Source organism: Homarus americanus, unplaced genomic scaffold, assembly GCF_018991925.1.
Source record: "Homarus americanus isolate GMGI-L3 unplaced genomic scaffold, GMGI_Hamer_2.0 scaffold32583, whole genome shotgun sequence".
In the NCBI taxonomy this organism is placed as follows: Eukaryota; Metazoa; Arthropoda; class Malacostraca; order Decapoda; family Nephropidae; genus Homarus; species Homarus americanus.
Window position 1 is genome coordinate 19,020,619 of NW_024713129.1, and position 26,378 is coordinate 19,046,996.

Here is a 26,378-nt window from a genome sequence, read left to right on the forward strand (position 1 = left end):
AAAAAAGAAAGTGATAAAAGAAATCAAAACAAATTATTATCATAAGGTACAGTATAAAGATTTATGTATCTATGGGTTTACATCCTTGAAGCTATGTGGTGTGTCTGTGTGTGGTCAGAGGGTCTGTGGTGGAGCACTGTTGATAGGGCGAGTATCAGGCGACTGCAACACAATCTGTAAACTAGCTTGTATCATTTTTGCTTTTTTTATTCTTTCATTATTAATCGGCTAATTATATGCTTTTGTTATTGCCGTTTATATGCCTACTGCTTTAAGTTTTAATGTAACAGTACGAATACAGTTAATGCTACTTTCAGGGGTGAATCTAGTGATCTGAACAGAGGCTTCACAGCCAGTTACAGAGGGTTCACTGTACATTTTAGGCCTGGTGCTCCCAAAAAAAAAAAAAAAAAAAAATATCCAGCAACTCCCAAGTCCTAAGCATGCCGGATAAACGGTCCCATACCTGTACGAAGAGTCACAAGAAATGTCTTTGTTATACTTGACATCAAATATTTGTACGTATATCATCAGAAAATCATACAACTTCACTAAAGTGTTTGGTAACTGAAATAATAATAATAATAATAATGGTTGCCCCTCGTGTAACGAAGATAGCTGGTCCTAGAGCCACCTAGGCATGAATTTGTTGAGGTGTAGAAGCTGTCGCCAACACAACAACCACACCCTGAATTAACGAGCTGCATGACCCAGTGTCAAAGAATAGTCCGAGAAGACCGGACAGCTCGCCAACTGCACTGGCTAACCATTACCCCAGAACACAATCAGAAAATCAATTAACATCCAGGTAGTCAATTACTGCTGGGTAGACGTTGGAAAATTGGCATAAAGAAACTTGCTCATAGTTTCACCCTGCCCGGGATCACACCCTGGTCTGCTATCTTGTGAGTTGAGTATGCTGACCATTATAGCACAGGTCATCTATCTATATATATATATATATATATATATATATATATATATATATATATATATATATATATATATATATATATATATATATATATATATATATATATATATATATATATATATATATATATATATATATATATATATATATATATATGTATATATATATATATATATATATATATATATATATATATATATATATATATATATATATATATACACACATCTATCTATCTATCTATCTATCTATCTATCTGTCTATCTATCTATCTATCTATCTATCTCTATCTATCTATCTATCTATCTCTGTCTCTATCTCTATATATCTCTATCTATCTATCTGTCTATCTATCTATCTATCTATCTATCTATCTATCTATCTATCTATCTATCTATCTATCTATCTATCTATCTGTCTATCTATCTATCTATATATATATATATATATATATATATATATATATATATATATATATATATATATATATATATATATATATATATATATATATATATATATATATATATATATATAACTTAATCATAAAAATTTTAAAAGTAAGTCACAAGAATAATACCCCCTCCTTTCACCACAAAATCCTTTTCCATGGGATTAAATATTTGTTTGCACTCTGTACTGCTATCATTATTTGACCAGCAGTAGTCTTTTAGACATCAGGTACCCATGACATTATGGTAAGCCTCCAGATAGAGTAACATGGTAGGTAGGGTTGCCATGTAAATAAGTTTTAAAAAGTACTGTACTATATGGATAAAGGACAAAAGGAGATTCTTTTTGGAGAGAGGGCACCAAATGTTTTGCTCCCTCACTACACTATTGCATTTTATGACAAACTCAAAATACAGAATCTTATTTAAAACAAAAATATTACACAAACTTAATTGTTAAACACTGCATTCTATGTTCTTTATATCACACTCTCATCATGGTAAATGGATGACGATTGCATCTTCAGCGATAATAATTCTCATTGAGGATCTGGTACCTTTCTCTTCATTAAAGTGCCTACTCTATGCACGAGCCTAATGCCAATATTAACACAAGCATGGAAAAGATCTAATAAGAACTTAAACAATTACTAATGCAATTATCTTTCAATATATGCTGTAAAGAAAGCTTTTTTCAACAACTAAACAATGTTATCAACACAGTTCAATAATTTAAGTATATTCCAAAGCAAATTTCTGTGCAAAATAAAATCACATTTCATGGTTCTGCTTATACTGCTGAACAGTAGAACATACAACAAATCTGTCTCTAATACTATTTCACGTTCATATATCTATATTCTCATGCACTCTTTTATATAACTAAGTGCAGTCTGTTTATCATACCCATTCTTAGATTCTGTCTTTTCAATTATGATAGAAGAACTAACCAGATTCAAATTTAAATTATAACTTGTTTACAATCACTGTTATCTATTTGGAATATTGCTGAAATATATCTTAATTATTGCTCCTCCCGCATTCCTCTAATTCTTGACTCTAGCATTTTTTACAAGTTGCTCCTCTACAGGTAGTTCTGCTATAACGCGATAATTGTGTTCTTGTAAAATATCGTGTTATAGAAAATCGCGTAATAGAAATAACAGGGCTTATGGAGAAAATAGGGTTAGGTGCAGATTACTCGAAATCGAAAAAATTTAGTAGTTAGCCTAACACAAAGGATAGCACAGTCTAAATAAATGTTACAGTCATATCTAATAATGAAATCATACAGTAAATTTAACACTTTACCTTGAAAAAATATGAATGTAACTTGATGGGGAGAAGGGTGATTTTGAGGTTGATAACATCAAGCTTCTCTTCAAGTGTTATATCCTTTCTTTTACGATAATCACCGGGAATTCTATCATCAGAATGCTTTTTGGAGATATTCTTCTTTACCATATTCACAGTTAATACCACAAAATTGGAGAAATAGTAAGCAAAAATCGCGTTATAGCAAACAAGCGATCGCGTTATACAAATATTGTTCCGAATTCATAAATCGCGTTAGAGCAAATTCGCGTTATCAAAACACGCGTTATAGCAGAACTCACTGTACTTAAGAATGAGTTACGTTCCCGAGGCTTGTTCGTAAGTCCAATTGTTTTTCAAGTCCAACTTACTCTTGTAGATACCAAAGATATTGTAAAAAATGTGAAGATATTGGATGTTTAGTACAGCTATACCCTACAATGTGTCCTTAAAACCTGGCTCTCACTTCTCCTACTATGTGTAATGCCTGTTCTATCTGGAATTTTCTTCAAATTAATCCAGTCACAACCACAAACACCTGCTCTGGCAGGTAACCCCCCCTCAGTGATAATGACTGTATCTCTGAAAGTTTGTAAGTTGAATGTTCTTAAGTAGAGGAGCACCTGTAATACACGTATTACAAATGGGTGAAAAGTAGCATCAGGCGTATTGACTTATTCAATTTTGTTATGTAAAAATATACGAGTCATCTAGAATAGGAGTGATGAACTCGCCGCCACCCTCATATTTTTTTTTATTTCATAAAATGTTTTTCCTGGGTTTCCTGCCATAAATACAGTGTGTTTACGGTATATCCCACTCCCACCCTTCCCCACTGTGTGGAAACAAGGAAAAAAAATTCAGTGCAATTATATCAAAATCGGATCTGACACCGTTGTCCCAAATGCACGAGTTTTTTTTTTTTTCATTTTGATATAAGAAATTTGATTCTAATAGCAGCATCTTTTAAATGACCAAGTGATAATGCTTACTATAGTGTTGCAAAAAGGAAGCATGTTACCCTCACAATATTGCCGAAAGTGAATAATCAAAAAGAATTTATATAAGGGTGTCTATTTATTTCCTTCAAAAATAATATGGTATTAAAAATACTGTACAGCAATACAGTATATGATATCAGAGGGCAATGTGATTTTTTTTTATACTTACTGAAACTAATAAGGGTACAGTATTGTAAAGCAAAAATTATTTAAAAAAGCAGTGTCAGGACTTAAAACAAAGTACTAATCTATTCTTGGTTTAGCAACGACAAAGTGAATGAGTGCCCACCGTCTTCGCTGCTTCCCTCTGCATCCCGCACTTGTGTGGATAAGGAATATTCTTAGGTAAGTAAACACTGAGCAGTAAATGTTTATATTTGAATACATTAAAAAATATATATAATTCTATTCAAGCATCATTATTCACATCATTATTCACAAGAATTTTTTCTAATCAAGCATTACAATTCATAAAGTCAGTTACAAAAAACCTAATTTGCCTGGCAGTGTAGTAAAGTATTCTATCATTCATCTACATAACAGCTTACATTTCATAACACTGACTGTGATAATGAATATTTGTCCATGTTAAGATACCCTTATTGCAACACACATTTTACTATGGCACTATTTTATTTGTGCAGGAGTAAAACCCTAGCATTTACCCTGTATAAGGTTGTGTATAAACAGGTACTGTATGGTACAACAGTAGCTGCTGCCTGTTGGATTTATGACACTGAGCCCTAGCATAGGACATGCGATCTGCTGACAAGTGAAAGATTCGCCCACATTTCACAAGATAACAGCACAGGCATCACCCGAGGTACTTTCTGATTAATGTGCTGTGTTGCTGCATTTGTATTTTTTTTTTTTTTACCGGTATTGTACTGTTGCTTTTGTAGATACATATTATAATTGATGAAGATTAAAGGTAAACAATGACTTTACTTTCCACAATATTGTATTTAAGGAATTAAGAGAATAATGGTATTTTGGGTAACTTTCATGCATGTGTATAGGTTAAATGTTATTTCTAAATTAAGTACTGTATTTAGGAATCCAAAATCTGAATATTTCTGGAATTCAAACACTGCTTGATCCCAAGCAATTTGCGTTTTAGAAGTATAACTGTAGATTTAATTATCATGGGTAAAAAAAACTTAAGCGTTTCCAATAAAGTAGCATAATCACATTAGTTACACATTCCAGCAGACAATTGACAATATCTTGTCTACAAGTTTAGGAGTGCGATGGTCACCCATGGTGACAATTTACACCATATGACTAAAGCTCATCATCTTATACGGAGACGATAGCCTATACAGTGGGGTATGCTATAACGAATCCAATTGGTTCTAGAACCTCGTTCGTTATAGCATTCGTTCGTTATTGGATTAATCCGTCCCAGGCCCCCAAATACAACCACTTAACACTGAAAAATTTCTGTGGAAAATGTAAAAAATACGGTACTTTATCTTTCATTAGTGTTGTTCAGCATGCAGGTACCCCTAAACACTGGCACAGCACTATCACTTCCACTGGGAGTCTTGGCTTTAAGGTCCTCAAACAGTTGTCTGGCCTTCTCACTAATTATAGCTTCACTAATGCTATCACCTGCCATTTCTTTCTCCTTTATCCACACTAAGAGTAAATTTTCCATCTCTTCAATCACATTACACCTTGCTTTGCTAAGTCTAAAGATTCCCTTAGCCACTTGCACAGTTTTCAATTCCTCTTTATTCTTCAAAATCGTACATATAGTTGATTTAGCCATCCCATATTCATCACTAAGTTTCGCAATGCTTGTTCCATTCTCACGTTTCTTTATGATTTCTTTCTTAGTTTCAAGGGTTATTAGCTTTCTCACTCGCTTTGGACGATTCATTGTTACAATTGTATACTTGTATAACAAGATAGTTATACAAATAACACAAATTTCCACATCAAAAGACGAAATTTCAACAATAACTGGTGCACTGGCTACACAATGAGAAAAAGATGGCGCCTGATGCTCTTGTTGTGAGCCGCTGTACAAAAATATTCATGCGTCAAACGAAATAGTCCTGTATTCATCCGCGTTCGTTGTAGGAGTTGCGTTCGTTATAGCATTCTCAATTTTATAGGTAAAACCGTTCGTTATAGGAATATTCGTAGTAGGATCCGTTCGTTATAGCATACCCCACTGTAACTTAATTTAAAACTGAAAATTTCGGGTCACCTTAAAAATCAGTACTACAGGTACAGTCGACCCTCGTTAATTCGGACTAATAGGGGGGGAAGGGTGTCCGTTTTAGCCGATTGTCTGAATTAACCGATTTAAGGGTTAATATTGCATTATATTTCAAAGTCATTGTTTTCGTCACGATTTTATCCCACTTTCCACTGTAATACGTAAGTAATTTCAGCAAAAATATTACATTTCCGTGAATGTATTATATCAAGCACAGTATGAATAGAATACTATTGTAATATAACAGTATTTTAACCGAAAACTTCTAAAAAAACGAATAACATCTCAAGAACATCGGAAGCTTAGGTAAAGTCTTTTGTTTTCGTCATGTATTTTATCCAATTTTACATTGAAATACATCACTTTTCAGAAAAACTACTATTTATTTCCGAGAATATATTAATTCAGGCGCAATTTAGGTAAAATATACGTGTGATGTAACAGTTTCTTAACTGAAAACGATTCGAAAAACATGTACCCTCTAGCCCTGTTCAAGGAGAGGACTGGGAGAAGCTGTTTGGTGCTGCAGACGATGACAAGGAAAATGATTTGGATGGATTTTAATGAAAATATTCAGAAATAATGTATCGTAGTATTTATTCAAGTCAATTAGGATAGGATATTATTGTAATACAACAGTTTTTTTAACTGAAAACCAATCGAAAAGCGATTACGGCAACATCTTTTGAACGAAAGAAAGCGAAAGTCATTGTTTTCGTCACGATTTTATCCCACTTTCCACTATAATACCTACGTCATTTCAGCAAAAATATTACATTTCCGTGAATGCATTATATCAAACACAGTATGAATAGAATACCATTGTAATATAACAGTATTTTAACCAAAAACTATTAAAAAATGAGTAACTTCTCTTGAACATTGGAAGGTTAGGTAAAATCTTTTGTTTTCGTCATGTATTTTATCCTATTTTACATTAAAATACATCACGTTTCAGCAAAACTACTATTTATTTCCGAGAATATAATCGTTCAGGCACAGTTAAGGTAAAATATACATGTGATTAACAGTTTTATAACTGAAAACGATTCGATAAACACGTGTACCGTCTAACTGATACTCAACAGCTGGTGGTGCGTCATGCGTCGTTGTAAACAATAGGAGGTTGAAGTAGATTACCGGGTATTATATCAAGTGTGAAATATGAAAAAGGTTTTTATTACCGGTATTTTTTATAGATTAATGAGAACTGTGATACCGTATATGATATGATAAGTTAGCCTGTGCTAAGAACTTCAACATAGACTACTGAAAACACGTTGTAAGGTAATTTAGCCTATTGTAAGTTGGTGAGCTTCATTTGCTGAAGGAACTGCACAACTTTTCATTACTAATTGGTACATATTTTACGTTTCCATTGTTTACTGGCAGTAAATGGTAAATATTTTTCATGTCTGAAGCTAAAAGTTGCATCCCCCCCCCACACTAGTGGTGGAGATGTTACATTTAACCAAAAAGACGCTGGTGTTTTATCCCAGCAGTGGGTGGACCAGCATTTTAGCTTAAGGTCCGCGTAGGTAATATTCCTACAAATCTAAAAAAAAAAAAAAAAAAAATTCGTTCAGATTTTGTCCGAATTATCCGAAATCCGGATTAAAGGGGTCCGAATTAACGAGCGTCGACTGTATACGGTTACTCAGGAGAACACACTCTATAGTGGTAAAACTGAACAGTTAATACTGTATTTCTTCAATTTTTCTGAAGTAATACACAGCCACTCTTCGACTTACGACCTACCCGACTTACGACCACCCGGACATACGACCGCCCCAGTCGTACCAAAAAATTTTCAAATTACGTATTTTCGAGTCCCGACGTTAGTGATTGCACTGTGTACTGACAAAATTTTCGTTTGTAATTCCATTTAAAATGGCTGGCATGCTTAAAAGTGAGAGTTTTGTGGTGCTGAGAAGAAAAAAGAGACACCCATTTTAGATTTTCTATGTACAGTGAACCCTCGCTTTACGCGGTTTCACTTTACGCGTTTCTACATTTACATTTACGCGGTACCCAGCCAGAACCGGAATTCCCACTTTACGCAGTGCATCTACTCATATACGCGGGTGAAGTATAATTTTTTTATTTAGCTCATAAAATTCATACAAATTATCCGGCCAGAATATAATTTACATTGCTGGAATTCTTACAATTTGATGATCATTTTGAATATAAACATCATAGATTTTGCATTAGACATACAAATTTTCGATCTACTTTAAGTATTTTATTTACTCTGAGTAAATGTGTTATCTTTTGTGCAAAATATATGACATTTATATTCAAAATATTCCTGGTCTTACAAGGAATCCAGCAATGTCAATTATATCATCCTAACTTTAATTTGAGGTATTATTTATTACTATACCTTAAAATCTAGTGGTTTTCCCCCAAACATTTCTCAGAGAGGGAAGAGCCAGGAGTGTGAGAAGAGGGGGAGGGAGTGGAGTCCATTATTTGAATGGACATTAACTTGGTGACTGTATTTCTCTATTTCTCTTAAGTATTAATTGTGTGCATGTACCATCATAAAATTAAGATGTTATTTTTACTAGAACATAGGTATTGTGTCAGAAAAAGTGGAGTTTGGGGGTCAGCCGGTCTCTATTTCATTTAATCCCATATGTTATGTTGTTCACTTAACGCGTTTCTCGCTTTACACGGGCCTCTGTGGGTTCAATTGACCGCGTAAAGTGAGGGTTCACTGCATTATTTTCGCATTTTCGACTTACGACCAATTTGACTTACGACCTGGAATTGGGTCCCTAACCCAGTCGTAAGTCGGGGAGAGACTGTAATTAGTTTTGCCTCTTGCAGCAAAAGGATTAATATTTAACAAATTTCATGCCCTAAAGAATTTATCTATCAATCTTTGCTTTAAATACATTGAAGGAAGTACTGCTGATGACAGCTAATTTCACTCTTCTACAACATAATTTGTGGGAAAAAAGTATCTTCTGTGTAGAAAAAATTATATACTACAGTACTAACATGAAGCTATTTCTTCTGGTGTTGTGATACGTAAGAAATTAAATGAAAAAACACTCGTCTATTTACATTTTCTACTCTGCTGAGGATTTTACACATATCAATCATATCTCTTAGACATCTTCACTTATCTAATGAAAACAAGTTTAATTTGCTAGCCCAACTTCATGTGATGTATTACTTAAACTAAAAACAAGTTTGGTCTGATGTCACTGTAACCTCTATAGCCTGTTAATATCCTTCTGAAGTGACCAGAACTCTACTGCATATGAAGCAAGGTCTGGCTAAGAAAATGCGCAACATGCAAATGGTTACTTTAATTTTGTATTTAAATTTCTTGATATCATTTCTATGTTTGATTTGTTTCTTGCTATTATGCATTACCCTTTAAAATGCCATTAATGTAAAATACCAAACACACTTGGACAACACATAAGAGCTTGATATCACAAAAATGTTTTCTTGTCATGATTAAACTTACCATTCTTCAATGATGCTTTTCCTCCTGACAAAGCTCCAAGTGGAAGAGCTCCAGTTGGGGTAAGACCCTTCAGCTGCAGTACGCTTTCACTCTCCTCTCTATAAAGAAACATTAAAAGAATAAATGAAAATTAAAGACAACATTCTAGACAACACGAAGATAGCATTTTTTGTTTGAGAAAATGACAATGAATAACAACATTTTGTCAGCAACTTATGACAAGCATGCACACACAAATTTTTTCTTCATTCCTTAACCTTCAATTAAATGTGTGTTGTGGTGTACAATACTGGTATTCACCTTCTGCAATAAACCCACATATTTGGTTTAACCTTACTGATTCTTGGATGTCCATCCCCAATGTCACTTTTAATGCTTCCTTCATCCTAGCTTTCAATCTACTTCTTCATCTTCCTCTCCCTACTACCATTCACACTACACTTAGTCTAATTATTAATCTTTCACATCGTTTTCTGTAAATATGTCCATATTATCTAAGCAAACCCAGATTTGCTCTCTGCCTAACACTTCATTCACTTCCACTTCTCAAATCTGTATTTCTTTCTTCTTACATCCTATATACCTCATATACTGTTCTCAAGGATGTTAATTTTTTCAAATTTATTTTACTCCTTCCTCTTTCATCCACAGGCCATGATTCATACCCATAACATAACATAGCATAACATAACATGCAATATACATAAACCTGGTACAGTATATATTATTTTATGTACATAGAATAGCTTCTTCCACACACAAACCATCCTCTGGGCGATGTAACACATTCAAATGCTTAGCCTTGCAATCACCAGGGACAGACCGAACCTCCCACGCATCCAGTGTGGGTAAATGTGTTATGCCCTCCCATAAAGTAATGTACCAAAGTTACAGTATTTTAGTAATTTTTTCATGTGTTTTGAAAACCTTATTCAGTTCTTATACAATGGAAGGTTTGCATGTAAAGAAATGGAGTGAAAAAAATACGAAACTACGTCTGGATGTGGGGGCAATTTCACCACAATTCCCACATCATTTAGATTCATTTGGTACCGGGTTAATAAAACATTATCCTAAAATAATAAATTTTCCTGAAAAAAATCACACTTGACCCTAGATGAGTTATTGCATAGTATTAAATTACCAGCTCTTTTGTTTACTTGGGGTAAACAGCTGATTGCCCACACCATCCCTCGCCGTCTGTCTTCAGCACTGATTAAATAATATTGTAATGTATTTATCAGAACTTAATAAATATCATTATATTCAATTATGCACCTGCATATACCCTGGTATATTTATTAGTCAGTAGTCTTACTGTACAAGTAGCCAAATTGAGCCATCATGTACCACTCATAGGTAACAAATAATGTTGTTAGGGATGTACCTCCATGTCCAGTACATTACATTACATTACATTACATTACAGAACAGTAGAGCAGAGCAGAGTACAGTACAGTAGAGCAGAGCAGAGTACAGTACAGTATGTTATAGTGACCATGTTGGAAGATGATTTGCTGAAAGGTCTCCTTCTCTCTAAAAACACATCCTGAACTTTCAAGGGGTATTACTGTACATGTTGGAATGCATATACAGTACCCATAATTACATTAATTCTTATGGAAAAAAATTCCTCATTATAAAACATTTCACAATAAGTCGCATTTCTCTGGAACACATCCCTGACATACACAATCTTCCTACTACAGCAGTGTTATCTGCAAATAGCACCGGACTCTTGGTGTAAGCTTCAAATAATATGGGAATCGTCCCCCATTTGCATCTTGTATCCCTGTTCACCGAATTTCCACCTGCCTCCAGCCCTCATGCTTTCACCTCTTTTACTACCCCATCCATGAAAATACTCATTTTAAACAACCTTGATGACATTACACATATTTTTAGTATTTTGTTTTTGCACTGGGAAACAGTTTATCTCTTCCTAGCATTCTCTAACATATGTTTCACTCTCCCTATAAAAACTGAACAGTATTTAACATTTTCCCATTCTTTTATCCATTCTTAATACCCCCCATATGCCTTTTCTATCAACTAACATCTAGTTTTCTTCTATCCATAACTGCTATAAACAAATCACTCTTCATTCTTCTTTCTTTCCAAGAACTTTTCAATCATGCTCCATAACATAAGCACTTGATCCACACATCCTTTTCATTTTCTGATCCCATACAGCTCTTCCCCTAAAATGCAGTGTTTTTATAAAAATTCTCTCAAAACTGACTACCATGAGTTCCCCATTATACAAAAAAGACTTATTCCTCTATATTTTTTTCATTCAATCCAATCACTTTTCCCTTAATATTGGGGAAAATTAATGTGCTTATATATTTTCTGTATAATACCTTAACACTTCCACAATTATTTCGTGTCCTACAGATGCCTAACTAATCTTAAGTTTGCTTAAAGCTCGTTTCATTTCCTCCTCACTTATTTTTCCCCTTTTACATCCCAGGCATAAATAGCTCTGTCTCTCATTTGTTACAAAGATTAATAGATCAAATTGTTTGTCACAGCTCATTTTTTCATCATTAACTGCCATTATCATTTATTCTCTTTGCTTTCATACCTTGTTTAGCTTCCTTCAGATCAGCTTCTTGTTCTTTATAAAACTTGTCAAAACATTTCTCCCACCTTTCATCTGCTCTTCTTTAGTCTTCTTTTATAGTATTTAGCTACCTTTTAATCTACAATGAAATTTCAGTGAATAAATTTGACACACATCCCCAATACGAATGATTCTGATGTATTTCTGGAATGTATGGCATCCCCAAAATCAAAATCATTTCCTACTTATAGCCCTACACTGTGCTCACATATCACAAGTTTCATGGATTAAGACTGTACAGTACTATACAGTACAGAAAAGCCTCAGAAAACAACAGTTCGACCAACAACTTTTCACATTTAAAACCCAAGTAAATTTAGGACCCAATTCAATTTACATCCTTATTTCATTCGTATTTACGACCAAAATATAATAAAAAAATAAAATAAAATTACATTTTCATATAAATAACTAAATCCTGATATGTATTAAAAAAAAATTTTACTATAAAAAAAAAAGAAGAGCGCCTTGCGCAAGGAAACTGCCTGGCTTATGAGTGGCAATGCGCATCGCCAGTAAACAAAAGTCGGAGTTTGGCGGTCCTTTTGTTTTCAAGCATCCGAACAGGAACAGGAGAAAAACTTTCTCAGGTTTCTTACAGCATTTTTGCATCCTTGTTCAACATGAGAAAGAGAGCAAGTGATGGTAGTGTTGTTTCAAAAGCTAATATAAAGTGTATAAGCTTAGCCGAGAAACTAGATGTGTTAAAACGATATGAAAAAGGTGAGAGGTGTGTGGATATTATATGGAACAAACAATGAACATATTTTCTAAGTGGATCCATTAACAGAACAAAGCATTAAAATAATTTAAATAAACGCAAATGACCTCTACATAAAGATGTACAGCTCCTCCCCGACTTACGACGGAGTAAGGAACCCAAATCCAGGTCGTAAGTCGAAATGGTCGTAAGTCGAAAATGCTACAGTCGAAAATAATACAGTACCTACAGGGTACATAGAAAATCTAAAATGGGTGTCTCTTTTTCTTCTCAGCACCACAAAACTCTCCCTTTTAAGCTTGCCAGCCATTTTAAAGTGAATTACAAACGAAAATTTTGTCAGTACACAGCGCAATCACTGACGTTGGGACTTGAAAATACGTAATTTGACAAAATTTTGGTACGACCGAGGCGGTCGTATCTCACGGTGGTCGTAAGTCGAGTAGGTCGTAAGTCGGGGAGGAGCTGTATAATGAGAAAAGAAAGCAGCTGTGCAAGGTTATTTCGACAGCTTTATTATTCAAAGGCCTAAACCATCAACTTCAGCTACACCATTAAATTCAGCATCATAAGCAGCTTCAACATCAACTTCAGTAACAGTTTCAGCAACAGCTTTATGGAAAGCTACAGCTTCAGCCAGAGTTGAACCTGATGACTTATTCAATCTGAGTAAAAACTCGCACATTATTCATTGGCTGTCCTTATGTTTTAGACTTTACCACATTGATGAGTAGAATTTTTGTTTTACATTCGTAAATATTATTTAAAACATATATGAACAGTAAATAAGTGTTGCTTTCATATTCGTATGTAGAGAAATGACGAAATGTTTTCACATGTACCTGTACGTACGTTGGAGTTCCCAATCGTCTAGCTTTATTTCTTTACCATTAGAGGTTAGCTACTTCTAGTGTTCCATTTATTAACATTAAATACCATTACTTAGAACATATATAATCTTTTTTTTACATTAATTTTACTACAGATACAACCAGGGTCTTATTTTCTTAATTTTCTCGTGTAGAAGTATCGTCCCGGACTCCCAGCTGTAAACACAAACGAAAACATTGGCGTCCCATCTCCTCTTGTGTGACCATATTATTATTCATTTATATTGCATAAGGTGCATTCAGATATGAAAAGGTCACACTTGGGAACTCATCTCATTATTATTGCTTTACTTTAATGGTAATTAATGATTTGTGATACGATGATTCACCTTACACTGCAATATTGGAGGACACATTACCGTCATTATTCGAGGCTTTACCGTATACAATTATCCTTGTACCAAGACGGTATATCCTTGTACCAAGACAGTATTTAGATCTAGACTTGAGTGAAACAAAACAATATGCAATGTTATAATCAGATGGGTAAATGTACAGTATATTCAACTCGGTAATGCGAAAAAAAGAAAAATGTAATTCCAGTATATCTCCATGGGTGTGTAGTAAATAAGAGAAGTTCTATAACTTTAATAATTTCAATGGACATGCCCAATATAAAGCCTTTTTTTTTTTACTTATATTAGAAATAAATATATGCAAGTTAATTAAAAAATACTCACCTTAAGACTGAGAATACACGAGCCATTTTGCCAATGGCACGAATCTTGTTCCGAATAACCTCCTTCCTCATGGCTCCTTTTTCTGTTGGTCATCAGGGGCAGACATCAGTATTACATTCCAGTCTATTTTTGAAAAATCTCATCAACTGCCCCCCGCCCAAAGCAAACATAAGGAACAACCAGCCAATTACAGCTTAAACTTCAAAAACTAATGAATGTACACGTAATTTATAACGCAGAATTAGGTACAAGCCCTTATATGGTGACAAGGACTTTTGGCCTCATATCTTAAGACATTGGCATCTGAAAACTAACTGAGAATTAAAAGTAATTAAATCAATATCATAAAGTGCACAATTCTACATATGAAAGATGAACTAGTTATATTAATAAATTCACATTATTACCCCAAATGACTGGATTTTTAATCTCTTCCCATTGCTTGCTGTACACTGATGGTCATCCCATCATAAGGACGTAACATATATTGACAACATTCCTAGCAAGACAACACATACAGGTGAACATCCCATACAGTATTCTGGCATCACATAAGTCAATGCCACATTTCAATCATAGTGGAGACAATGAATCGACTGGAAAAGATTTCTTTCATCACCATAAAACGTTCACACCAGATCAAAGAAATCTCTTCCTCCAGTGACAGGGAATTATGAACCTGTCAATTGAAGCCAGGAACAGCAGCATCTATGGGTCCTAGAGTGCAGTTTCATCTATGGCTAATTATCCCACTACAATGATCAGCTACTCAAGAGCCTGATGTATCACTAAGACAAAGACCCATTTTCTTGGTGTTATACATGAGAAAAGGAGTCTTTATGAAATTTCTGTGTAAGGCTCACTTAAGTACATCCCTCTCCCCAGGCAAAAAATTGGCAGCATTGGCTTTTTCACAACTTACTCATTTCTTCCATCAAGAGGAGTAAAACATTTAGTTTTTCCACTTACACTGAAATGACATACAGGAAATCAATAAGTTTGCTCTTGACATGAATTTGACCATCTAAATGCATAACTAGTTTTGTCACAAAGCAGACACAAGCATAGTCTAGATCTACAATTATTACCTTGAATAATAATGTCTGGTTTGGGACTGCCAGCCATAAGTGACCTACATACTGAAGTTACTCTCAACAGTTCAGCCACTCACAGCTAGCCATTTCACCTACACCACTAAATTTGAAAAGCATCATTTGTAACCACAACTTCAAGCACAAACTTAGCTCTGAACATAGCACGACCTGCATTGCTGGTTAACTGATGTGATTAGCATTCAAAATCTCAATTCTAATAACAGTTAATCTGATAGCCTCTTTTCTTGTTTTAGGATAAAAATACCTATTGGAGTCAGTCATGAAGGAAAGTAGTTATTGAAAATAAAACGCGAAAGAAAATAAAACATGCATGCACGAAAATAAAGAAAATGCTATTAAGGCACTTCAGACAGGCATGCAATCTCCTTACTTGGCTCCATGCCTGGTGCTCGACTTACCCGGCACAATTAGCACTGTTGTTGCTTGCAATGTTTGCCACAACAGTATCAACAAGTATTAAGGTCCAAGAAGATAAGCAGGATTTTGTTGGATTTTATGTGCACGCAAGCCACAGGAAATGGAAAGAAAAAGGAAATACTAGATAAAAAAGATACTGGAGACAATACGAATGAAATTAACAATAAACCCAAGATATTACTGGTATAGAGACCATAGTGCTGCTAGACCAACATCATCATTCTGAAGCCTCATCACCAACAAGCATTTACTCCTGTGACTTAACTCTGATTACTGACTGGCTGGCTATCATCAAGTGTGTAGGTACTCCTGTCCCACACACCTGGCCAGATGGTCAGTTTTCCAAATTAAAGGCATTAGAGTATTTACTTATCGCCCGAGGCTTCATAATTTTTGGCCAAAACGGCATTGGTATATTTGTGCTTCGTCCCCCTAAGGACAAGTCCAAAGAAAAAAGTAAGAACCTGACAATCAGCCATTTCCAGTCAGCATGCATCAATCATTCCATACAAGCACCCAATGACCTCAAGAATCTAAAAGTCAAATTCCCAATACAGGCAAGACATGGCATCTAGCTATAACATAAACAACAATCTTAGGTGGTGTAAAATATGGACTAATTTTGTATCTTATAATACAAGAAAATTAGCCTTATTGATGTACTACCTAAGGGTTAAAGTTGTTGTTTATGATACATATAATCAAAGAATAGGACATGACTCCAATGGATCTTTAATACAAACAAATTTGTAATGAGACATTTTTACAGGCCAAAAGAAATGGCTGCATGTCATGAAAACTGGCCTGAAATAATCACCTTTAATTACTCCCCTACACAAGCTGCCCAATACAGTGGGTAAGTCAATGAGATAAACAAATCCTGTGATAACTAAACCAATTCCCCAAAGTAACCGTTGCCAGTGGTTCATCACAAAGGAATTTATGACCTGTTCTCTGATAAACCTTCTATGATAGAATCACCAGCAACTATCCTTCAGGAATATTGTGCTATCACAAACTGTCATCTCAGTGACAGAAGAACCAGCCAGCATGTGTGGAATAATCACTGCTGAGCTCACATTTCCTTTGGAGATTCTAGGCATTAAAGTATGCAATACCATAATATGGTATTGCATATTATACTGTATAGCTATTAATTTGTTTAATTTCAAACTACAGGGTTGAAATATTTACTACAATACTTGGTTCCTAAAAATTGATTTCATGGGATATGAGGTTTCTATTATGCTAATTTTATATGTATCTATATATTTCCAGCAATATTTAGTTTACAAATAATACATAAAGAATACTGTTACTGGGATCTCACATCAATGGTGCAAGTTTAATACACCAGTGAGGAGTGAGAGGTTTGATACAAATGCTTTTTTTAGGTCTAGACAGTGAGTGCAGCAGTAGTGTGGGGAGAAGTTGGTGGTGTAGGCCAGGCTGGAGCCCAGGGCCGGCCAGGCACATCATCACCAGTACATCACACAGTGTACAGCAGTGCTGGCACAGTAGGGTAGGTCCCACCCATCTTGCCACTATCAGATACTAAGGTACATCTAGCTAGTTTCTCCTTGACTATGCTGGCCTGTACACAAACTAACTTGTCACATAAGACAACACATTCACAAAGACAAATTGATGGGATTCAAAGCTTAAAATGATTTTTTTTTTATCAACAACTTTTAGGTGTTTAAGAATACTGGACATTAACAATATGAAACAAGACAAGTCTATTTCAAACTAACTACTGTAGGTAGGTAACAGGCCACATAGTACTTTCTACAGTGATACTACAGCCTTTGGACACTAATATGAAGTCTTACCATCTTCCCCTTCACCATTCACGAGAAAAAAAGAAAGTAGAAAAGACTGGTAAAACACTTAGGACATTAAGATGTGAAGAGTTCCATTATCTGCCATCATGAAGCCAAAATCATGAGGTTAAACAATTAGATAATTGTGCCAATATTGCTAACACAGCAGGCTTGCTGGGTTGCCACCAATCATGGGAACTAATATGGCAGTCTCAAGAAAAATAAAAATAAAACAATTATTAATTCAGAATATAAAGAAATCTATGAAAAAGTTTAATTGGATAGCATATTTGTCAACAACTGCAGATCGTTTCCTCCACCTATGAAAGAGGGGCATGCAGAAGTCTGAAGAAATATCCACCACTGCCTTGTAAGAGACAGTGGATATGAAAGATTGGAAAAAGTTGGACATATAAATGTGTATATACAAAACCCTCACTACTAACACCCCATTTGCATGAAACTAGAGTACAGGTATTAATAATCACTATTTAATTTTCACTATTTTAAGATCATGCAAAACTATCCAATATAACAATTAGAAAAAATATATTGTTAAAACATATCTATGCATGGTAAGCAGATTTAATTACATGAAACGTTTAATGTAAGTTAAGGCTTTCATCCAATGCATCCTTTGTAACTTTATTATAACAAATCTGGTTAGGCTTAAAGGGAAAAACTATCATATTTCACCTGATACAGTAATTGTTAAGGCAATCAAATCAGTGAAAAATGTCATACAGGTACTCCAAAAAAGCTACACATATTGGCTTTATTATCAACATCATGACTTTTGAACTTAATTACTTCCTTGCACCTCATATAATGCGTCACTGACTTTTTTCAACTTTGTAATTAGAAAAATATAAGATAAAGAGAGGAGAGAAGAGAGAACCGTCTGCAATGCAAGAAAATTTATCTTATTCATTTTGAAAACTGCCCAAGAGGTCCATATTGCAGTTGCTTGACATCATAACTTGTTTATTAAGAAGAGAAAAAGCAATTAAATGCCACAATGTCATTTAAAAGCTACTTCAAACTGTACCATCTTTCCTCTGCATCACTACATTAAATGAGAGTTCAAAGATACAGTATTTATCATTGGAATAATTTCTTCTTTTTATGAGTATATTAAACCAGGCCATCAAAATTTGACATTTCTTGGGAACTAATGACAACACTACAAATATCACTAATTTGTTTACTTGTAGCAAAAGTAAATTCTCATAAACTTAATGGAAATATAAGTACTGTACTGTTCAAATCTATCCTAATATAAGACATATTATATGTATTGTACATGTCATTCTCTATATAAACTCCTTTCAAATCCTCCACAATAAAACAAATCTGTATCAATTGACCTTTAACAATGAATCAGAGGAACTAGTGAGGTCAAGCAACATGGAGAGAGAGGTATATTCCATTTGGAAATTAAGACAATAATCCTTGAATTCTCAAAGCACCGAAAAATTAATATAAGCCACTTAGAAGTCTACAATTACTACTGACAATAGAATCAACGATAAAATGTTACAAATTTCTATATTGATTGTATATTAATCCTTATAAGTTCAAAGAATCAATGACATCTCCCCCAAAATTACCGAGAACTCTTTTCTTAATTCTAGGAGGAAGAAGCATAATCTGCAATGATAATACACTACACTTTGCTTGTAAGGACATTTCAAACTTAAGAATTCATGTATGACCACTGAATTCTACAAAAAAAAATGGAGAATCTCCACCTTTAATAAGAACCCATTTCTGAGGAATATCTCATTTGGCTGTTACTGTGAGGTTTTCATATGGTGACAAGGCAGCAGAGAGAAAGGGCAAGGTTTGACAAACATTTGAAATTGTATGGATTGACTGTTTCACCATTTCCTGCAGAAAATGGACCTCTGGCAATCATAGTACTCACCAATCTCCCTCTGGAGAAAAAGTTTGTGTGTGTGTGTGTGTGTGTGTGTGTGTGTGTGTGTGTGTGTGTGTGTGTGGATGGGTGTGTGTGTGGATGGGTGTGTGTGTATGTGGATGGGTGTGTGTATGTGTGTGCATGTGGATGGGTATGTGTGCATGTGGTGTGTGTGTGTGTGTGTGTGTGTGTGCATGTGGATGGGTGTGTGCATGTGGATGGGTGTGTGTGCATGTGGATGGGTGTGTGTGTGTGTGGGATGGGTGTGTGTGTGTGTGGATGGGTGTGTGTGTGCGTGTGGATGGGTGTGTGTGTGTGGATGGGTGTGTCTGCGTGTGGATGTGTGTGTGTGTGTGTGTGGATGGGTGTGTGTGCGTGTGGATGGGGGTGTGTGGTGTGGATGGGGGTGTGTGCGTGTGGATGTGTGTGCGTGTGGATGGGTGTGTGCAGTGTGGATGGGTGTGTGTGCATGTGTGGATGGGTGTGCTGTGGTGGATGGGTGTGTGTGTGTGGGTGGATGGGTGTGTGTGTGTGTGGGTGGATGGGTGTGTGCGTGTGGATGGGTGTGTGTGTGTGGGTGTGTGTGTGGGTGTGTGGGTGGATGGGTGTGTGTGGTGTGGATGGGTGTGTGCGTGGATGGATGGGTGTGTGCGTGGATGGATGGGTGTGTGCGTGGATGGGGGTGTGTGTGTGTGGATGGGTGTGTGGTGGATGGGGGTGTGTGTGTGGGTGTGTGTGATGGGTGGGTGGGTGGATGGGTGGGTGGGTGTGTGTGATGGGTGGGTGGGTGTGTGGATGGGCGGATGGGGGTGTGTGTGTGTGTGTGTGTGTGTGTGATGGGTGTGTGCGTGTGTGGATGGGTGTGTGCGTGTGTGTGATGGGTGTGTGTGTGTGGATGGGTGTGTGTGGTGGATGGGTGTGTGTGTGGATGGGTGTGTGCGGTGTGTGGATGGGGGTGGGTGTGTGTGTGTGGATGGGTGGGTGGGTGGGTGTGTGTGTGATGGGTGGTGGTGTGTGTGTGGATGGGTGGTGTGTGTGTGTGTGTGGATGGGTGGGTGGGTGTGTGTGTGTGGATGGGTGGGTGGGTGTGTGTGTGTGTGTGTGATGGGTGGGTGTGTGTGTGTGTGTGTGTGGATGTGTGTGTGTGGATGTGTGTGTGTGTGCGGATGGGGATGTGTGTGGATGGGGATGTGTGTGTGTGTGTGATGGGATGGGTGGGTGTGTGGATGGGGTGGGTGGGTGGGATGGATGTGTGGATGGGGTGGGTGTGTGTGTGTGGATGGGTGGGTGGGTGGGTGTGTGTGTGTGGATGTGTGTGTGTGTGTGGATGGGGATGTGTGTGGATGGGGATGTGTGTGTGTGGATGGGGTGGGTGTGTGTGTGGATGGGATGGGGTGTGTGTGGATGGGATGGGGTGGGTGTGTGTGTGGATGGGATGGGGTGGGTGTGTGTGTGGATGGGATGGGGTGGGTGTGTGTGTGGATGGGATGGGGTGGGTGTGTGTGTGTGGATGGGATGGGGTGGTGTGTGTGGATGGGTGGGTGGGTGGGTGTGTGTGTGTGGATGGGGTGGGTGTGTTTGTGTGGATGGGGGTGGGTGTGTGTTTGTGTGGTTGGGGTGTGTGTGTGTGTGTGATGGTGTGTTGTGTGTGGATGGTGTGTGTGTGGATGGTGTGTGTGTGTGTGTGTGTATGTATGTATGTGTGTGTGTGTGTGTGTGTGTGTGTGTGTGTAGATGGTGTGTGTGTATGGTGGTGGTGGGTGGGTGTGTGTGTGGATGGGGTGGGTGGGTGTGTGTGTGTGGATGGGGTGGGTGGGTGTGTGTGGATGGGGTGGGTGGGTGGGTGTGTGTGGATGGGGTGGGTGGGTGGGTGGATGGGTGGGTGTGGGTGTGTGATGGGGTGGGTGGGTGTGGTGTGGTGGGTGGGGTGGGTGGGTGGGTGTGTGTGTGTGTGGATGGGGTGGGTGTGTGTGTGTGTGGATGGGGTGGGTGGGTGTGTGTGTGTGGATGGGGTGGGTGGGTGTGTGTGTGGATGGGGTGGGTGGGGTGTGTGGATGGGGTGGGTGGGTGGGTGTGGGTGTGGGGGTGTGGTGTGGGTGGGTGTGGATGGGTGGGTGGGTGTGTGTGATGGGGTGGGTGTGTGTGTGTGTGTGTGTGGATGGGGGTGTGTGTGTGTTTGTGTGGATGGGGGTGTGTGTGTGTGTGTGGATGGGGTGGTGTGTGTTTGTGTGGATGGGGGGGTGGGTGGGTGGGTGGGTGGGTGGGTGGGTGGGTGGGTGGGTGGATGTGTGTGTGTGGATGGGGATGTGTGTGATGGGGATGTGTGTGTGGATGGGGATGTGTGTGTGTGTGTGTGTGTGTGTGTGTGGTGTGTGGATGGGGTGGGTGGGTGTGTGTTGGGGTGGGTGGGTGTGTGGGTGTGTGTTTGTGTGGATGGGGGTGGGTGTGGATGGTGTGTGTGTGTGTGTGGTGTGTGTGTGTGGATGGGTGTGTGGATGTGGATGGGTGTGTGGATGGGTGTCTGTGTGGATGGATGTGTGTGTGTGGATGGATGTGTGTGTGGATGGATGTGTGGATGGATGTGTGTGGATGGATGTGTGAGTGGATGGAGGGAGGTGTGTGAGTGGATGGAGGGAGGTGTGTAAGTGGGTGGGTGGGTGGGTGGGTGGGTGGATGTGTGTGTGTGTGTGTGTGTGTGTGTGTGTCAAGAAGTAGAAAATACTGTAGTAGTAGATAAACAATATTGGGGGAGTTCATACATCGGCAAGCTAATAATAAAACATAAAAATGCATTGCATTCATAAACAACCTAACTAACAGTAGTAATTCAGAGTGTATGGCTAAGGGAATGCCCTAAATCCAATATCTATAATCTCTGCATAATTGAAAATCAATAATAAAATAAACAGCTTTTCAGTGATAAATGTTTAGTTATGTTTATTTCAATATATAGAACTGCTTATTTTAAGATTTATTTGCAACATAATAAAACTGAATTGTTTTGAAGGAATTCATCTTAATTTTATAATAGGAGAATTAGAATAATTTACAAGGATTTGTACAAATGAGGCTTTAATTAATTATTTAAGGACTAACAAGAAGAAAAAGGATAAAAAATACAGATCTGAAGAAGGTTCAAATCCTTGACCACAGCTGCCAGAAGGACCACTATTTGGTTTAAAAGAGCTAATTTTATGCTCCCAATAACAAAGGTATAACAAAAGAGAAACTGCTTAACATAACCCAACTAAGGCCCTTTAATCTATTTTGTGTTGCATTCACAAAAGGTATAGCATTTCCAGTTAGAACTTTGGAAAAATATTTCAAAGTAACAGTGTAGTACTTTATTAGTTTTTTAAACAATTAATTCTTTTATGAAAACTTTTAGATTACAGTATATCCTCAAGTGTGGACGAGATAACTTCTTAATTCATAGAACATTCAGAGTCCAGGAGCTTCAGTAATATTATTTTTAAGTCACACCAGTTACTCTATTTTCAAAATTTTCAAACACTTGCTTAAATAAAATTTGTATTTTCTTATATACTCATCAATTTAATTACTCATGGTTACATAAACAATATATTGCACTCGGCTCCAACAACTTCAAAATGTGATAAAAGAGAAAGTAGATGACTGTCTCAATTGCCTAAAAATAATACCTAATAAAAATCCTGTACAAGGTTAAGAAAAAAGCAACTTTCTCCTTGTAACCAATAGTGTTATTTTTTTTACCATATTCACTGTTTGTAGGTGCCCAATACAGTATCACTTTTCATTGTAGGTACAAAATTTTTACTCAGGAGTAACTTTTCCTTTCCTTTTCATATTTTCTGGTTTCCCAAATTCCCATTCTCTATTTTGTATTTTTCTAGCTGCCGAGAGAACCCTCATTATACTGGAATTAGCACCCTGTATCACGATTTTTATCACGTACCCCTCATCTGACCTTCACAGTGGAGTAGCACAAGAAATGTGTAGAATCCTCTCTCAAGATTTATACTTCAAACTATCTCTACACTTCCAACGTGAATGTAAGCCACTATCATTAACAATACCCTTCAGAGGGAACACTTAAGGAAATTCTTCATACACCTTTATCTGATCTTTTTACAATATTCATGAGAGACCACTGAAAGTTACTGCAAGTTTATAACTAAGAAGGATTGTTTCTTCAAACCTTCTGGGTGACTAGAATCAGAAGCAAAGAGGTAAACTCTCCTTTCACTTGCCTTCAACCACTCACTTAAGGAATGTGATAAGGAATGAAGGCATATCATTAGGTGTGAAATGGAGAAACGGTGGAAAAGAGGCAATGAGAACACTGGAAGGGTTTGGAAAGGTAGAGCACATGTTGACTAATAAAAGGGATGCTGAAGGGGACAGTGAGAGGTATATGGGAAAGAGAAAGTCGATGAACGGGATATGTTGAGTCAGTGACCAACTATGAAAGGATGAGTTAAGTCAGTAACAGACTATGAAACAATGGGTTGAGTCAGTAATAGACTATGAAACAATGGGTTGAGTCAGTAACAGACTATGAAACAATGGGTTGAGTCAGAAACAGACTATGAAACAATGGGTCGAGTCAGTAACAGACTATGAAAGGATGGGTTGAGTCAGTAACACCGACAGGGATGAATTAAAATGGGCTGTATCATTAATGGACTCTAAAATATATGGGCTAAGTCAGTCATTAGAAGGTGAAAATATGTATATATCAAGGAATTAGTATCAATAGCTTGGATTTTGGAAATGTTGGGGAAACCTTGATTGAGATGTGAATATGGCAGAAAAATACCGCTTTTATTAGGAACTGAGGGCCATAAGGAGAAAATTTGTTTGATTATCCTTATACAGTACTTTGTCTTTCAAAATGGTATTGCTTTCACAGGCAACCAAGGCCAATTAAGCTACCACCCTAATGTCTCACTAGTACAATATACACTTCTGAGATATTAGAGAAAAGCACAAGAAAAAATATATACCTCAGAAATGTTTATACCACAGCTCCAGAGTTCTACCTGAATGCTTATTAATATATAACTGGGCAGCCAAACTCTGCTGTGCAATAATAACTCCAAATTGGCATCCAAAAGGTGAGAAAACCTTAAAACTCTACCTTTTAAGAATGAAGTAGACTGCTTCTAGCGCTATCCATTAAAGACTTGAACCTTAAGTTTCTTCCCAAGCTAACTGGAGTACAGTATCTATCAGGTGATTGTTCATGTTATCACTTCACAAACCACTTGACAATATAAACCTGACATAAACCTAAGGTAAAGCCTACTTTGCTGCCCAGACCCTAGCTTATTTTCTAGAGCCCTTTTACCAAATGCCGAGAGCCATTTCAGGTACCTACCTTCATCAAGTGATTCCTCTCCATCCATAAGCTCATCATCAGAGCAGATGTTGAGTACATTCACTAACATCTCCGTCACTGAAAATAAATATTTGAATAACTATACATCCAAATACTTTACATTAGGATTTATGTACAAGTTAAAGAATAACAATGGAATTCTTTATGCATATATCATAACTCATCATTAAAACAAAGGTACATAAAAAAATAATGATTGTGTTACACTGCAGTGCTTCCAGAGGATTCAATGGACTGATATCTTTCTTTGAATATAAACTACTGTACATTACTTTTAGCTGAATAAAACAAAATACAACAAAAGTGTGCATATACAATGGAAACCATTCCTGAGGCCTTAAGGACTGGTCATTTTATGGTTACCTCTAAATCCCTCCCTTCTCATATATCATATACTTTAATGCATAAACAAATAATATAGATGTGCATGGATTATATTATACAAATTTTAAAAATCAAATATAGTAGTAAAAGAATAAAATAACAGGGCAGAAAAGTTTTGAAGTACAGAAGTATCCTTGTCCTTGCATGTATATGCTATTCCTGGGAGTACATACATGAGGACAGGAATAGCATTGATTGACCACAATCTTCTTAGTGATGCTAATAATCATATGCTTTTGTCTGGGAGTCATAATGAAATACAGTTAACTCAAGATAAAGCAGTGAAAAGAAATGTAACAAAGGCAGACAATATGACCAAGCACATATACTCGTATGTTGCTGGGATCATGAGGACCAAGACAAATGGGGAAAACAGACACACTCTGAACCTAAGACCCAAGATCCTAGTCCATCACAAGACAAGGAGCTGCAGCTCCAGGGACTCCAACTGGTGGACCATGCAGAATTCTGGCTTTGAAGGTGTGAGTGCTTACGGTTAAATTGTAAGGATATCTAATGGAACTGTATTATTAAGCAGAATTCAATTGTGTAGACCCTCAGATCTGAAAACTTCCACAGAATATCAACTGATATGGTAGCCCTTTGCCCTTTTGAAGATGCAAATATAATCTCAGAATTAACATCAAACAACAAGACGACCATCATGCGCAGGAACTATAGAAACTGTCGACCAGACTATGATTGATCAGGTAGTCAATCTTCTTTGAACTGGGTTGACTCCACTGATTTGGCCTCTGAGAAGATCCCTCCATCCTTAAAGGTGTTGCCGCATTCGCCAGTTTATTTATTTATTCATTATTATATTCTCGTATGATCAGCCTCTTATGGTGTACAGTAAGTTTTATCATTAATAATATAAAATATTAAATATTAGGAAAATACAATACAGTACAGTATATAATTTGTAATTTGACTTACAAAAATGGAAACATAAGATGGAGTGGGGCAGAGGGGTGTGTGTGTTAGCCTGACTGCATAA

The 26,378-nt window shown here is 36.9% G+C and overlaps 1 protein-coding gene across 5 annotated transcripts in view; it reads right to left on the reverse strand.

Moving 5' to 3' along the window:
• The window catches only part of LOC121868893 (serine/threonine-protein phosphatase 2B catalytic subunit 2-like), a 303,013-nt gene that overhangs the window by 6,599 nt on the left and 270,036 nt on the right, over positions 1 to 26,378 (reverse strand). For 2 of the 5 annotated variants that reach the window (XM_042369897.1, XM_042369907.1), the window contains exons 11-14: positions 24,974 to 25,051; positions 15,849 to 15,872; positions 14,336 to 14,417; positions 9,419 to 9,516 (exon numbers count right to left, since the gene is read on the reverse strand). In XM_042369897.1, coding sequence (XP_042225831.1) covers positions 9,419 to 9,516; positions 14,336 to 14,417; positions 15,849 to 15,872; positions 24,974 to 25,051 — 282 coding nt within the window. Of the gene's footprint in view, positions 1 to 9,418; positions 9,517 to 14,335; positions 14,418 to 15,848; positions 15,873 to 17,699; positions 17,709 to 24,973; positions 25,052 to 26,378 lie in introns of all 5 variants that reach the window. The other 3 variants (XM_042369915.1, XM_042369923.1, XM_042369932.1) reach the window with 3 other exon arrangements.